Raw genomic sequence first — 17,096 nt, forward strand, 5'->3', positions numbered from 1 at the left:
CAGCTCTGAAGAATACTCCGAAACACTAACACTTATCCAGAAATGACTGTGCAATAGTGAATAGGCATGAGCAATAGGACATTGCTTCCAAAGTCTGTAGAGAATACTCAAGTGGGTAATGGCCTGTGGTAAAGTAAGTTAGCATGAGGCTCATAATGGGAAGGGAATAGACTGATTTTTGGCAAGCTGTGATCTAAAATCATGACCCTGGCTCAGAAAAATCATAAAATAAATGTTCTCCACTAGAGAGAGTGGGCAAGGAAGGCCTTGTATGTGCAAGGTGGCTGCTAAAAGACCCGTGAGGTTGCTAAGGCACAAGTGCATAAATAGGGAATGCACAAATCTAGGTTTTCTAAAAATAGGCACGCTTGAGTTTTTGAGTAGAGTCTAAATAAAAGACATGGACCTGGGGAGATAGCTCAGTGGTTAAGAATACTTTCCACTCTTTCCAAGGATATGATATGAGTTTATTTCCCAGCATCCTGATGGAATGGCTCACAAAAAACTCTAGCTTCAGACATCTTCTGGCTTCTACAGACTACCAAATGTATGTAGCATATACACACACACATAAGAATAAAGATTTTTTTAAAAGGAAAAGAATACAAAATGTACATCTTTTTCTGTTGTTAACTTTATGAAATCATAAAGCCATGGAAACTGGAGTCACAGTTATTACAGAGCTCTGGGAAGATCTTCTCATTGAAGGGCTGAAAGCCTCGGCTTCCCTGCTTAAGGGTAAAACCACTGTGGGTCAGGAGAATGTGAAAACAAGGCAGAAAGCCTAGAGAGAATTAATGTGCATCTGTTTTCAAATCCCATGTTACCGAGCACTTCCTTTGTGACTTCTGATATTTAGAAGCTCAAGATGGATGGTGTGGACCCTGGAAGTTTAATATAATAACAAAGAACCCTTCATTTATAACATTTCCTTCCTCCTTTCTGGAGACAGCATTGTCCTGCACATTTTAAAATTTTATTTGTGGGCTGATAAACATTTTATGAGTGCTCACCTGACTTATGTTCTGCATGATCTTACTGCTTGCTTTTCCTTTTCTCTTGGTCAGAATTTCCAGGCAGGAGCTTAGGAAGGTGTTGCAGAGCAAATAATTTACAGGCTGGATTTGTGCCGTGTTCTCTCAGACAGATCTCCTCCCACATAATTGGCATCCAGTATGATTCTGGAGGACCCCAGGCAGAAGGATCTCCAGAACTGTGGCCAATTGCTAAGAGTACTTCTAATTGCTTTTACTTGAACCTAGGTCACCATTAAATAGGCATTTTGTAGATTACTTGGAGAAATGAGCAAATTCCCTCTTCTATTTGTTACTTTGAGCAAGGACATCTAAATGTATCCATCCCAATTTGAGCTACTAGTTATTTTTATTTATTGTAGCTATTTAGATAAACAACATTAGAAGAAACTGAATAGAAGAGATACTGATATAACTGTTTAGTTAATCTATTTAAGGAACTTATCTCAAATATAATCATGACAAAGTGGATACATTATTTAAATTTCTTTAGTATTTTGGCAAGAAAGACAACAATAACCAACTATGTAATTTTATTCATATAACTAAGTGTTAATATTTTCCTTTTTTCCAAGATATCTATATCTGGCCTTAAATATTCCCTTAAGATATGATAAATAAAGCCAAGTGTGATAGGTAGTACATGACTATAATCCCAGAACTCAGAAGAGAAAGTCAGGAGAATGACAAATTTAAGACATGTCTGAGTTATAGGGCAGTTTACAGAACAGCCTGGGCTATAGATAGAGACCCCATCTGAAGAAACAACAGCTGTAGGAAAACTGAACTTATATATAGTATTTATGCAAACTATATGCTTACAGAATAGCCTGGGCAGTATTCTGGGAGCTTGCCTTATCTGGTAAGCACTTCTGCATTGTTCCTAGTTGCTAGTAGAAAGGGTAAGGGAAAGGCATATATATGAAAAATATCTGAGGACTTTTCTATTTCTTCCAACTCTAACTTTTTATCAGATTATATTCATCTCACAAATTCTAGTGCTGTTCTATACATTGGGTACTTTCTAAGGTTTAACTTTCTTTAAAAAAATCTTGATTGAACTTTTAAATGTTTCAGATCTTAATTTTATTATGAAGTTATAATTTCTATTAATTAGAAATTGTCTCTCTCATGTATTTATCTGTCATCTATCTATAATCTCTCTAGCATCCATTTACTATCTATCTATATCACTATTTATCTATCTATCTATATCACTATCTATTATCTATCTGTCTTTCTCTCTCAAAGTGTCAATTCTATGAAAAGCCTTGCACTCACATGGAAGAAAAATTGCATCCAAACACTTGGGCAGTGCTACAGACTTCTCCTTGGACTGTTGACAATGCTTCAGTATGAATTCTGAGACATATCTCATTAAGAATCTGTCTGCATGCTTTCAGCTGTTCAGTAGAAGTGATTGTAAAAAAAAATCAAAGCCAATATGCTCTCTACAGAAGTGGGAATTTCTAGTGTTTGGGTTCTACCGACTCTGGCCCTTATCGTACAAAGCAGAAAAAAGCAGTAAAGATTTTATTTCTGCTTATTATAGTCTCAACTGTGAGGTCTCCCTGCTACATTTTTTTAGTTGGTTAAACATGTTGGTGTTAATCATTAAATACACACTTCTTGTGTTCAAATGGCCAGAAAATTTAAGGAGTCTCACCTGTATGTGTCTACTATTACACCATAAGAAACAAAACATTTTTAGCTTTTAAGTGAATATGCTTAAATGACATTAAATGATCGATTAATCAATGTGCAGTCAACTTCAGTGTCTTATCACTACTTTATTTATATCAAAAATTCCAAATATTTTAAAAGTTGTTTCAAGTGATATTTGTGATTGAGAATTTTTTTTGAAAAGTATTCCCTTCCATGAGTCAATAGGTAGAAGCCCTTCCACTCCTGAACTTGCTGCAGCTGTAGTCATCTGCACAAGTCTTGCACAAAGACAGACCCATTCACATGTGATCTGAGCTGGGAAAAGAAACAATGTCCCATCCCCAACCTGAGAGACTATTGGAAATTAATGGCTTTTGGAAAGGAGGGTGCCATTTTCCTCAATGGCACAGCTGCTAAGTTACCTTCACACCAGTAAATTATCTCCCTCCATATTTGTGCAGCAAACTCTGAATTCAATAGGCCACATCCAAAAAGAAAGACCTGTGAGCAAATGGAGGACTCCAGTGAGAGAGGGAGAGGGATGAGAGAGGGGAATGAGGGGAGTGAGTAGTCTAAAATTCATTATATACATATGTGAAACTATCAAAACTATACAATGAAAGCTCGACTCACAATACAAATGCTTTCTACCACCAAAAAGAAGCACCCTAATAACATTGATGATGATGATGATGATAGCTGCTGCCACTATTATATAACCTTGTACCAGTCAGTATAAGCACTCTCATTCTCATCAACAAAAAATGCATATTCATCTGGTCTGCCACACCTAGTATGATTTTGTATGTATGAAACATAGGAAATCCAGCACTCAGCTCAATTTTCTTTCTATGTCAGAAAAAAAAAAGTCCACACTGATTTCACCATTACATACTATCATTTAACTTGTTCAGGCATATTTGGGATGCTCATGAATATAGAAAACGAACCAGATAGGAAATGATTAATCCTATTGTACAGATAATCACACAAGTCTTGACTGGTGGTAGAGTTCTTCAGCAGCAATGCTTTACATAGATAAGCACCCTTCTTTTGCAGCTAATAATGTCCCTTACTTGAAGCATACATTATAACTTTATTGTCTTGCATCAAATATCCTATGCACTAGTCAATCATTATATATATATATATCTATATATATATCTTAAAATGTAAAATATAAATACTTAAAATGTAAAATATGCACCATAGTGTGGAAATGTTAGTTAGATGATATGTGGAAATTACAGAGACAGGATTACTTTATATCAACTGATAGTGTCTTTATCCTCACTGCCTGTCTTCCCTTTTATTCTTAATTAACAATGTGTATTCTTTAGTAATAAAACCTGAGTTTCCTATGTCTCCAATTCATTCAGAAATATAGATGCCTTAAGAAGTATTATTGTCTTCCTATCTGCGTGCTTGCCACATAGCAAGAATACTTTGTTTATATACCATTAGAGTGAAGGTTTTAAACAAAGATTTTAGTAACAGTATTATGATATTATCAGGATTCACAGGTGAGTGAATCATAATTGATACTAATGAGATTGTATCAAGATTTACCTGTGGCCAATTGGCTATTTAGAACTAACTATAGTATATGTGAAACTTCTAATCTCAAAGGTGTTTTAAATAACACGCGACTGAATAAATGATATCTGTGTTAGTTATTTTCTATTGCTGTGACAAAACACCATAACCAAGGAAATTTATAAAATAAAACATTTAATTGGGGGCTCATGGTTCCAGAGAGATAGATGGTCCATGACCATCGTGGTGGGGAGCATGGCATCCAGAGGCAAGCCTGTGCTGAAGCAATAGCTGAAAGCTTTCATCTGATCTATAAGCAAAAGGCAAAGACAGCTAAATGGTATACTGGAAATGGTATTGACTTTAGAAACTTCAAAGCCTGGCCTCATTGATACACCTGCTCCAACAATGCCACACCTCCTAATCCTTCCCAAGCAGATCTACCAACTGGAGACCAGCATTGAAATATATGAGCCTAGAGCTCAATTATCATCCAACCACGACAGTGTACCTGAGATTCTGAATCACCAGAATCATGCATGCATTTGAGTTTAGGTGTCTTCCTTTCTAGTCATCTTTTCCTATTGTTAACTGATATCTAGTATATCTTCATCTGGTCATTCTCCTGGATCTGTACTGAGTACCAGTGTTATAAATGAAACATTAGAGCAAGTCCTCTTCTAAATTAACTTAGAGCTTATGTTCTTTTCCTTTCCAGTTGCTGTGATAAAATATCCTGGCAAAAGTTACTTAAGGGAAAAAGGGTATGCTTAACTTAGAGTTCCAATTTATAGTTAATTATTGTGGGCCAATCAAGATGGTAGGAAATTGAAAACACTAGTCAAATCACATCTGTAGTCAAGATCTCAGAGTAATGAATTAATACATGCATGCTAGTCTTAATTCATTTTTTTTTCTACCAGGGGAATTGTACCATTCACAATGAGCAGATCTTCACCCAAAGACCAAACTCACCTAGACAGTCCCTCACTGAGTTGCTTCCTGGGTATCGGTCTCTCTCTCTCTCTCTCTCTCTCTCTCTCACTCTCTCTCCAACTCAACAGTCAAAACCAACCATCACATTGCAAAACAAAGAAACAAACAAAAAATAAAAACCATACTAATGAAAAGCTTGAGTCATTTCCTTGAGACAAATAATGATTTCTTGGTAAATATTTGATGAATCAAAAAATAAGTGTAATCAGGATAAAGATAGTTTCCCGTGTGGTTAATATAAAATCAAGGCAAAGAAACCAGTCAGAAAGATAAAGGGAAAAGAACCTGGAGACATACTTGAGGGAAACAGAAGTGATCTATAGTGACCTACTGAAAAGCTACTTTATTTAGATGGGGGCTTGTGTGAGGAGCATTGAAAAATTGGCAAAGATTGCAATTACCAATAGCTTTCAATGCTGACACAATGGAACTTCATTTAACCTGAGGACAAGAGGAGTGGTTGCAGTTTTGCAAACACAGAAAGTGACTGATGTGAAAAGAATGCCTAAAACAAGATCAGCAAGAATGTTATTACAGTGCTCTAGTCAACAAAAGATTACATAATTAAGATTATTACAATGCCAGGCTTCTCTAGTAAATTCTGGCTTACCCAGTTCCCCTGCTATAAGTAATAATACTTTCCTTTACCCCCATCTAACAATTTAGATGGTAAATTATAAGACTCTTTAACCACAATAGAAAGGGGAAAGCATTTGGAATGAAAACAAAGAATATAGAAAATAAAAAAAAAGAAAGATGAAGAAAGTGTCTGGATTTATAAGTTAGAAGACATTTTAAGAAGTAGAACTTAGATGCTCAAATCTGAAGAGTAAGGTAGGTTGTTCCCACAATCAAGTTATAAAAGTTGTTTCTCTACTCAGACTTGTTGAGATTTTCTTGTTGGTTAGTAGTCATCTGATATACAGGAGCGTCACTTGCTCTCTATAACCCTGGCAGAAAATAGTGTGACTGTGTCACTGCTGGCATCCAGGGCCAGATTTAAATTATACTGTCTAGTTTATTTTAGTCTGCTTTATATTTGGTTTATTTCTTTTTATTATTGAAAGAAAAATGCTAACTGTTTTAGAACTTGAAAGGAAATTATTATATCCCTGATCCTGACTAATCTAGTAGACTTTGGAAGTAAGAAGTATTAGTCTATTTTTCTCTCACTGAATTCCAGGAAATTCCAGAGTGGTCCATGAATAGATACAGGAATGCTTTGAATATTTTTTCATCTCGCTTTTTATATGTACCAAACTCAGATTTTGATGCAGAGAAAGAAAGAGAGGTGGTGGAGAGAGAGAGAGAGAGAGAGAGAGAGAGAGAGAGAGAGAGAGAGAGAGAGAGAGAGAGAGAGAGAGAACTATTTGGACTTCTGTGAACAAGTAGGTCTTGGGGAAAGTATTTTTCTCTTGGGGTACTGCCTTCAATCTGATATTCATTTTGCTCAGATCTGTTGTAAATACCAGCCTGTTTCTGTGAAATGTAAGTGGTGTTTGCTCTGAGCTAGTGGGACAGCCGTGTACTGTTTGCTCTGTCAGGAGCTCTCCTGGAGTATCCGCTGTACATTATTCAGATCAGCTCACAGGAAGCAGCTGTCCTAATTCCAGGTGGACTGAGAGAAACCTTTTTACACACAGCCGCAGCTGTGCCACATGGTAGCCTAAAGAGCAGTAGGCAGGTGAATGAACCATTGTTACAAATTCACTTTTTATCTGGCAAACACTTTGCAGAAGCCAGCATAACTGGAGGTATTTCCAATCTGGTTGACATTGAAATGATGTGAACACAGCAAGGAAGTCATTGTCTGGGCTGAGTGGAAAATGCTTGTGTGCTGCCAACACTTATCATTTAAAACGTGGAATGAAATCTGCATGCCAACATAAGCTTTATAAAGTTAGCAGTTCTAGTAACTCTATTACTTATCCTGTTCTACTCATAAGATAATCCATGGCTTTCATTCATTTTTACATTCCCCACCATATATTGTATTGATGTAAATACTGCAATTGTAGTTTTGGAGATATATATATATATACAAAGTAGTATATATATATATATATATATATATATACTACTTTGTAATGTAGTTAAAAAGAAGGCCAAACATATCACAGTCTGTTATTTTTGCAAGCAAATAAGTTACCTTTAAAAAACATAAATAAATATTATTAAGTGAAGCTCCTATGTGGTTTAATGAATCGTATTTGCCAGTAAGCATGTCCACATGTGAAAATAAAGCAAGAGAACTAAACTAGCATGAGGAATGTTACAGGAGAAAATGAGAATGGTTGAGTGGGTTCAGTAGGCCTCTGCTGCTGTGTAAACTGGCAACAGCATCAGTTTATCTTAAACCTGCTAGAATTTTTCTATTAGCATTAAGCTAGTAGCTATTAAGAGTCTATTTCATCATTACAACCTTTGTTTAGAAATAAAAACAGAAGAAACAGAAAGGAAGGAAAGACAGGTAAAGGAGGAGTGAGGAGAAAGGGGAAAGGCTAGGAAAAGGATTATTATAAATAATTTTATTCATTTCGCCACTATTACAAAATATCTGAGGCTAGGTAACTTATATGAGGCAACTGAGCTGACAGTTTTAAAAGACAAGTCATTATGAACCAAGCTCTGTTTGAGCAACAATTTCTATATCATGTCATGGCAGACATCACCACAGTAGTGGAGTATGTGCAACAGGGAGAGATTACATGATCAGACCAGAAGAAATAGCAAGAGGAGAAGTCACCTTGCTCTTTTAATCACAACTTTCTTGCAAGAACTAATTGGTCCATCTCAGAAGAACAAAGAACATAGAAGAAACTCTGCACAGGTCTTAACCTCTTAAAGTCCCCAGTACCTAAGTACTACCTACCACACTAAAATTTGAGCCTGCACACAAACTCTTAGTTGACACAGTCAAGATGTAAAACACAATACCAAATGGACAGACAGAATTAGAACTGAGACTAGGGCAAAGAGATAAACTCCAAACAACTACTAATCTTAAGAGAGACAGAAAATACCTTATTCTTTATCTTGTACAAAGCTAAGAAACATTGACACCAATGTAAATTTTTTTCCTTATCCCCTTTCATTTTTGACTGTTAAAAATATTTATACATTGCCATATGCAATAGTTCTTGGTGTAACAACTTAAAGCAAAAGGGAGATGGTGTGAAAATTTCAGTTTCACTGAACTGATCATCTAGTGATAAAGATTTTAAAGTTAACTATCTTCTAATGGAGTAATATTTGGAGAAACTATAGTAATAAAAAGATGATAGGTAGTTGATTTACCAATCACAGATAGACAGGTGATACACAGAAAATAAATGGATGATAAATAATAAATAGGTAAATAAATGTATAGATAGGTAATAGACGATAATAGCATATAGGTATTATAAAATCATAGATGATTAGACTGATTCAAGTCATCAGTTAAAATATCAATAGGCCTCTCCCATATGGGTACATTTTAGAAGGTTTTACCCAAATACATGACCTTGTAAGGAAGGAAGATGGAGTGTTACAGCTGTTTATCAGGAATTGCACACAATGCAAAAACACTTTCTCTGAGTTGATATCTGACCTGTGACTAAGTAGAAATGTCCACCAGACTGTTAAGCATACATGCCCTGGAGGATAAAAGGTTGAAAATCCATAATAGTTACTATGTGGAAGTGTCTAGGCAATAAATTAGTGCCGATGGATTAGCGATGTCTTACAGACACATTCTCTCTCAGATGGCAGGATCTATACTCTTGGCTCTTGAAATTGCTATTGTTGGTTATTCTTGCTGTCAAAAATCATAATTATTTGAAATAAAGACTCATTAAGACTCACATGTTTGAGATAGATGCTAGGCATTTAAACATGTATTATTTTTGTTTTCTAAGAACATACATTGGTATGATAATCTTTTAAACCACAAATCTCAGATGAACTGGTTATCTCTTTAAAATTTCTTGGGATCAATATTACATGATACAAGCGTCAATACTGTGCATGTAATCAGATAAAGATTCAAATACTTATCCTGCAACTGTAAGGCTAATTTTGAGGAGTTGAAAAGCCCATCAAACACTACATTTTCTGAGCTTGTTAGGACTTGCCTTCTCTATAACCTATGGTATTTGGGTTCAAGTCAATCATTCCATGTCCCAGGGATAGAGCCACGACATGAAACTTCCTCTGTCCATCACCCTTACTAATCGCCCCACCATGAACACACTCCACCTCACCCACCAGCTCTAACCCATCTCTTTCTATCTCTGTCCTGCTGACAGTAAATCCTCTCACCAGCTAATTGAATGAGTGCACCTGGTGCTGCCTCCCAATGATCCACAAAGCCAGACTTTGATGGACAGCAGAAAGTGGCTCCGTGTGAAAACAAAGCCTTTTAACTGAGAGCCGGGCTTTGTTCTGCTCAGGACTCTAAGGTCACTCCAGCTCATTCTGGCTGTGGTGGGGATCTTAATTTTCACTCATCCAATTTACTTGCAGCTGTCATTCTTTCCAATATTAAAAGTTCAGCGCCTCGAGTGCAGGGAATTTAAGAAAGAGGGGGGAAATGAGACTCGCTTGTTGCAAACTAAAAACAGCAAAAGCAAGTGAAATCTGGCTTGGCTCTGAAGTACAAAAAGTTATTTTCAAAGCCCATAAATTATGACATAGTGATTAACATGTAATTTAAATATATTTAAACAACAATTATATCACATCCCCAGCCCAGCTAATTGGCCTCACAGATGTTCCCTTGGAGCTGCATTGCCCTTCCACGGGGAAATGAATGAGGTGCTTTTTATCATGGAAACCAGATAAAAAAGCAAACTGAAAGAAAAATGGAAACAGAAACAGAAAAGGCAGCCAGTAACCCTAAAAACAATGAACGTTAAGGGTTTTGTGTAGAATCTGCTTCCATTTTAATGCTGAAAGCAGGAAGGGGAAAAAATAAAAAAATAAAAAAAGCATGAAGACACAATATTCCTGTGGAGCTGTTTGGCAGCGTGTCCAGAGAGGGAGCTGGCAGGTTGCTGGTGGGGAGACTTGTCAAAGCAGGGACAGAAGATGCATTCCATGAGACAGAATCTCACTGCTTCTCTCAGACTAACTGCAGAAGTTCAGTTATTTGCAATTCTCCACCTTCACAACTAAAGACATTCTATTCCTGAAAATGAACATAGTTAATGGACTGCTTCCTGACTAAGATTGGTTTGTGAGTTAGTCTTTTGTGAGTTAGTCCTTTGATCATTTATCTTTCAAGTTCGAAAAAAAAAAATACAAAATGCACAATCACCTCTAGCTTTAGCTGTGATTGAAATTGAGCATTGCCCAGAACAGGTATTTTTGCCAAGGAACAGGTTGAAGGAACACAGGTAATTATTAATATTTTGAAACTCTTTCTTCTCATGTGAATTCACTCCAGCAGCATGATTAACTGTTGGTTTGCTTCTACTGCCATAATCTCAGGCAATATCTGATACAGCTGTATAAATCCCAAAGGATTTGTCTGTGTCCCCATCTCATCTAGTAGGCCATAGTATTTCCAACATCTGCAACAGTGGCCAGTGATTTTTATCATGAATATTTAATAAATATATGTTAAATACTAGTTAACCAGTGATTGATGATAAATCTGGGCTTTGAAATGTTATAACACTCATTCAGATAGTTCTTGTATTTTATTTTGTGCCACTCCTCAATTTTACAAATCACTGAACTGTATACGGTATTCCTTTCTCAAATGGTATGAACAAATAGAATTGATTTTCTGTCTTTATAAAGGACAGCAAGTTCTGCTCATACCTATGATGGTTCGGGAACAGAGACATATTAAAAAATGCATCTTTAATGGACACCTTTGATATGAGATTGCTTGACTTTAGGATTCTTATTAGCTGACATATACTTACATGTTATATATAGTCTACGTTTATATAATAGTGCAGAACATAATTTGTCATTCTGAGGAATAAAGACCTCTGAGTAATGACCAAGGATAAAGCTGGGGGTCTGAAATATTTTACAAATGTATATGTATGATTAGACCTGGAGCCTAAAATTTCTAACGGGACAAAATCATATCTGTATACCATAGTAACAAGTCCTGTGCATCAAATGTTAAATATAAAAATAACATAACTAACATAATAACATATATAATAAAATAATAGATAATATAGATAATAATGTATCTAGTAAAATAACATAAATACCCATACATTGGTGAATGGAGCCAGAATGTGTGATATATATACATAATCAGATACTACTTGAGGAGAAAAATAGGTGAGACTTATCATTTGTTATAACACGGATGGACCTAGTGACCTTATTCTAGATGAAATAAGACAAAAACTCTCAAGGCCTCCCTCGCCCCTGTGTGTGATTGGAGAAGGAAATGACTCTTTACTCTCCATGCCGTTGTAACTCTCAGGTGATATGCACTGTAAATTCATTATAAGACTTGTTCTTTGATCAGTCTGGCAAGCAGCACTGGTTAAGTGAAATGGTATTGTTCACTTGCTATTGATTTTACATTAAGTAATTATAATTCGTAGAAACAATCTGCTAAGGTTGCTTTAGGAATCTCTGCATTGTAGAAACATTGATATGAGATGATATTTGGTTTAGATGTTTTATACAGATGGCATAGGTGGCTGGAAGGCATTTTTAGTCATCTCTGTTGGGTTAGCATCAGATGTAGAGAGCTGGGTCATAAAGGCAGCCTTGTTCACTCTGCTCAGTACCAGAAAAGCAGAGACATTCTCCCAGAGAGTGCAGTTCTCAGTGCATTTAATGCGTGAATATATATGAGTATATTTCCATATTAAGGAGCAGAATCTACTCTTTCTCTAAGAAACATTGTCCTTAACAGTTTGTCTAACGTTTTGTTGTATTTTGACTCCACTTTTATATAGCCTGAAGCATAGCGTATTAAGCTATAAAAATATAGATTTTTTTAAAGCCAAAACCCTGTTATAAGTTTGCCTACAGAAGAGGAATAGAATGTGAGGAATAGAATGTATTTTTCCAGTCATGAATTTTTTTTAAATTTTCTTCTGTTTCTTACTTTATAAAAAAGTCAGATGGAAGATAAAATACTATGTGGTTTGTTTCTAGGGAGAGACTGAGTAGCCTTCATTGAAATGGTGAAAATAATCCACCTTCTATCTCCTTCTAATCTCTCCCTCCCTTTTTTTGTTTCTTGTAAGGACTTAAACTGGTATCTTGTGATGATCTGAAGAGCAGGAAGCTGTTTGGGTCTTTTGATATGTGAAAAAACAAATTATAGTTTCAGTATTCCTGGCTTCCCCTCCCTAGTCTTATAGGGTTAGTCTGAAAAAAATGTTGATTTCCATGTCAGCCTTATTTTTTTTTAATCATTAAAAATTTTACTTTTTCAATGTGACTTCCTTTGTCTGGGGGTAGAATTGTTTTTTAAATTTGCTTGCTTGTGGTAAGAATGAACAGTTTGACTGTTTAGGAAAAAAAAATCACTGTTGTGCACTTTCCTCTTTGGCTCATGCAAATCGTATCTTTTCTTTCTCTTTTCTTTCTTTTTTTAATTTTTCATCCATGTCGCCTCTTATTATATCCATCATTCCATTTTTCTTTCCTATTAGAGTGAAATTGGACACAGCCCTCCTCCTGCCTACACCCCCATGTCGGGAGTAAGTATTTCACAATTGACCTTCATCTTTTAGGAGTTTTGGTCTTCTCTCTTAACCACATTTCTTCTTTTGTCTTCCTATAATTTCCTCATTTTTGCCTTTGCCAACAGTGAGTCAAGAACTAGCTGTAGATCATGTAGCTGCCTGTGTAGATGTCTGTATCTTGGGTGATAACTACAGCTAAGATATCATACAGCAACAAGCGCTTTCAATAATTATTAGAAAAATTCACACAGCTCATGGATTATGTTTCTGGGTGAAGATGTTATCTTCAGTCTCATGACTACAGGTCATGTGCTGCGATGTCTGAGTCTCAATCTTTTTAGTAGGGACTGAACACTCAAAGTCATAGAAACCACAGACCAAAGGGTAGCACTGGCGTATCATCATTCACAATGATTCACTGAACTTCTGCAATTAAGACCATTTGTTGTACATTTTACTTTGAGTTTTTAATAACAAAATTAGGCAACTGTAGAAGACACACAATCTTGTTTTAATTAGATCACACACTAGTTACTTGGTGATTCTAAAAATTGAAATTTCAAATAATTTCTCCATTATTTTCACCTATTAAGATAAAAAAAGTCAGGACACAAAGAGTTAGAAATTGGAATTTCAGCACATGAAGTTGCAGACATGAGATCCTTAGGGCTTGCTGACCAACCAGTCTAGGCAAATAGATAAATACTCCAGGTAAGAAACTGTCTCAAGAATAAGGTAGAATAAAGCCGTGGTTTGGCTATAAAGCCGTGGTTTGCAACCTGTGGGTCACCACCCTTTTGAGAGCACATATCAGGTAGCAAAATTACAGCTAAGAAGTAGCAAGGAAAATAATTTTATGGTTGGGGGTCATCACAACATGAAAAACTGTATTAAGGTTGAGAACCACTGCTATAATAGATGACACCCAGCGCTGACCTCTGACCTCCATATGCATGTATAACTACACTCACACATATATGCACAGAAAAAATAATAGAATTTCAAATGTTTCTAGCATTTACCTCAACTTCATTAGTCCCTAGGAAAACAAAAATAATTATTACTAAATCTGAAAGATGATGTATTTACTACCTTTTTGGATAATAACATTCAGGTTTCTTTTACAGTTTTTCCTATCAGCTGATTCTCCCCTTGTGTTTCTACTATTTTAACAGAATCAGTTTGTGTACCAGGATGGGGGCTTTGCTACACAACAAGGAGTGTCCATGCCCTACAGAGCCACAACCAGCACCATCCCAGAGGCTCCAGTAGCACAGGGCGCAACAGCTGAAATGTTTGATGACTCCTGCTGTAATGGTACCTTACAAAAGCCAGTGGCAACCCATGTCCAAGAGGACAGTAGCACTCAGAGGTATAGTGCTGATCCTACAGTGTTTGCTCCAGAACGGAACCCTCGAGGAGAGCTGGATGAAGAAGGCTACATGACTCCTATGCATGACAAGCCCAAACAAGGTACAAGATGAAGGTTCTGAAGTGATTGTGTCCAATGATCACCACCACCAAACAAGCCAAGTGTAGAAACCAAGCTTCAGCCAGTGGGAATGGTGACGAAACTTCAGATCTATAATAGAAAAGGCCCAGGCTACCACAACTATAGACTAGTTTCCTGAATCAGTGGTATCTATGTGCCTAAGTACTTCCTTAAATAGTGCTAATCCCGGGCTTCTCCTGAACAAGAAATTGGATTTTTAACAAAATCCTCAAGTGGTATATAAGATAAAGAAGCCTGAGAAATGGCCACCTACCCCCATCTTTATTGCACTAGCTGAATGAGCTGTAATATTACAGGGCCTCAGAAACATTACTATGTTGAAGTTACCAGGAAGGTTGGAAAGACAGGTGTTACTGGCAAAGGACCAAAGATTTTGATGCCTACGATGATAAAAGAGTTGATTTATTTAAAACATGCAATTTTACCCATTTAGCTTCGGGTTAGGGGTGTGAATCATTGCAGACTGCTTTCTTAGCACACAAGAGAACTTAGATTTAGACCCCAGTATTAAAAAGAAAAAAATTACGTTTATCACAGGAAATTGTGATTTTTTTGTGTATGATGCTTCAAAAATGAAATTTGATTCTGTATGTACTTACACATATTACATTCTTGAAGATAGTTTGTTAGTTTGTGAATTAATAAACATAGAAAGGTTAGTCACCCAGATTCAATTACATTTCAGTTTTGAAATGAAACAAACAAAATCCTCTTTCCTTCTAAGCTAACAGTACCACAAATGGAGAGGAGGAATCGTTGCTATGAAAAATAGAGATCATGGTGATGTCTGTCAGTACCATTAGAAGCCATATATTAAGACTGTGTGGAATCCTAGGATATCATTTTTAAATGACTTTATTCTCTGTTTATAAAACACAAGCTACTGATCCCTAAATGAGTAGCATTGTATGATGGGGATTTTGATGATTATAGCCCAGGATAGGTGGTAGATAGATACATTGAGATAGATTAGATTGATGATAGATAGATACATAAATAGATGATAAACATAAATGAAATTTTCTGTATAAAGGGTATTTTTGGAAAAAATTTAGTTTATTTTTATATGTATGTGTGCTTATGTCTGTTCATTGGTGTGTATGTGTTTGTGTGTGTGTGTGTGTCTGTGTGTCTGTGGATCTCTGTGTTCATATCTGTGTTTATGTCACATGTTTGCTGGTACTCATGGAGGCCACAAGACGGGATCAGATCATCAGATTCCTTGGAGCTAAAGTGACAGGTAGTTGTCAGTGGCCTGGTATTGATCCTGGGAACCAAATTTGGGCCCTTTGTAAAATCTGCAAGCACTTAACCACTATCTCCAGTCCCACAACAGGTATTCAGTCCTAACTTCCCCCATAAAAAGAAACATTTGGGTGCATTTAGAAGAGAAGAACATTTTAAAAGATAGGGATTCTGCTCTTTGGCCTTGTCCTGCCTTATTTTGTTAACTTTTCTGTCACTATTTTGTTTCGTTTGAGCCAAACCATTTTTCCGCATGCCTATACAATATTCAGGTTTTTGTTTTGCTTTGCTTTGCTTTGCTTTGTTTTGTTTTGTTTGAGAATTTATGAAAACAAATGTGTAGTTCTCTTGTTCTAAAGAAACTAACCATTGCTTTTAACTTTAGTCTGATTAATGATGTTCTGAAAGTAGATTTCCGAAAGTAATATCTTTGTATAATTTCAGAATATCTGAATCCAGTGGAAGAGAACCCTTTTGTGTCCCGGAGGAAGAATGGAGACCTTCAAGCTTTAGATAATCCGGAGTATCACAGCGCTTCCAGCGGTGCCCCCAAGGCAGAGGATGAGTATGTGAATGAGCCTCTTTACCTCAACACCTTCGCCAACGCCTTGGGGAATGCAGAGTACATGAAAAACAGCGTACTGTCTGTGCCAGAGAAAGCCAAGAAAGCATTTGACAACCCCGACTACTGGAACCACAGCCTGCCGCCTCGGAGCACCCTTCAGCACCCAGACTACCTGCAGGAATACAGCACAAAATATTTTTATAAACAGAATGGACGGATACGCCCTATTGTGGCCGAGAATCCTGAGTACCTCTCGGAGTTCTCACTGAAGCCAGGCACTATGCTGCCCCCGCCGCCCTACAGACACCGGAATACTGTGGTGTAAGCTCAGCTAGAGTGTTAGGTGGAGAAACACACACCCACTCCATGTCCCTTCCCCTTCTTCTTTCTCCAGCAGTCTTCCTTCTTCTCCCAAGGCCAGTAGTTTTGATACTTCCAAATGGAAGCCGTAGAGATGCAATGATAATAATTCTGTGCATACCTAACTTGAATATTGGAAGGAAAGACTGAAAGAGAAAGATGGGAGCACACACTGTTTCTTCGTTTCTTCATATGGGTTAACAGAGTGTCTGTCAGAGCTAGAGAAGGTCTAGGAAGTATAAGGCAAAACTGCCTGCTATCAAAGAGCCCAATCGTTCTTCTCTTTGCACACACTCTCTCCCTCCTTCTCCCCCTATTCCCACCTCCCTTTAATCTATCAATGCTGGTGATGGAAAGCCCAGACTCTGTTCCCATCTGTAGCCATAGTCTTGTGCATATTCAGCATCCCTGAAATCATACTACGGCTTCCATTAGAACAAAAGGATAAGCAGTTGGACTCCACTTGATAGTAACTGAAACTGAGATGCCAATTTCTTTCTCCAATACTTTCTTTCTTGGCA

The 17,096-nt window shown here is 36.8% G+C and overlaps 1 protein-coding gene across 1 annotated transcript in view; it reads left to right on the plus strand.

Annotated features, from left to right (window-relative positions):
* The window catches only part of Erbb4 (erb-b2 receptor tyrosine kinase 4), a 708,134-nt gene extending 691,594 nt beyond the window's left edge, over nucleotides 1-16,540 (plus strand). The window contains exons 27-29 of the mRNA XM_052191829.1: nucleotides 12,860-12,907; nucleotides 14,068-14,365; nucleotides 16,095-16,540. Coding sequence (XP_052047789.1) covers nucleotides 12,860-12,907; nucleotides 14,068-14,365; nucleotides 16,095-16,540 — 792 coding nt within the window. The remainder of the gene's footprint in view (nucleotides 1-12,859; nucleotides 12,908-14,067; nucleotides 14,366-16,094) is intronic.
* The last annotated feature ends 556 nt before the right edge of the window (nucleotides 16,541-17,096 follow it).

This window comes from Apodemus sylvaticus, chromosome 9 (genome assembly GCF_947179515.1).
Source record: "Apodemus sylvaticus chromosome 9, mApoSyl1.1, whole genome shotgun sequence".
NCBI lineage: Eukaryota > Metazoa > Chordata > Mammalia > Rodentia > Muridae > Apodemus > Apodemus sylvaticus.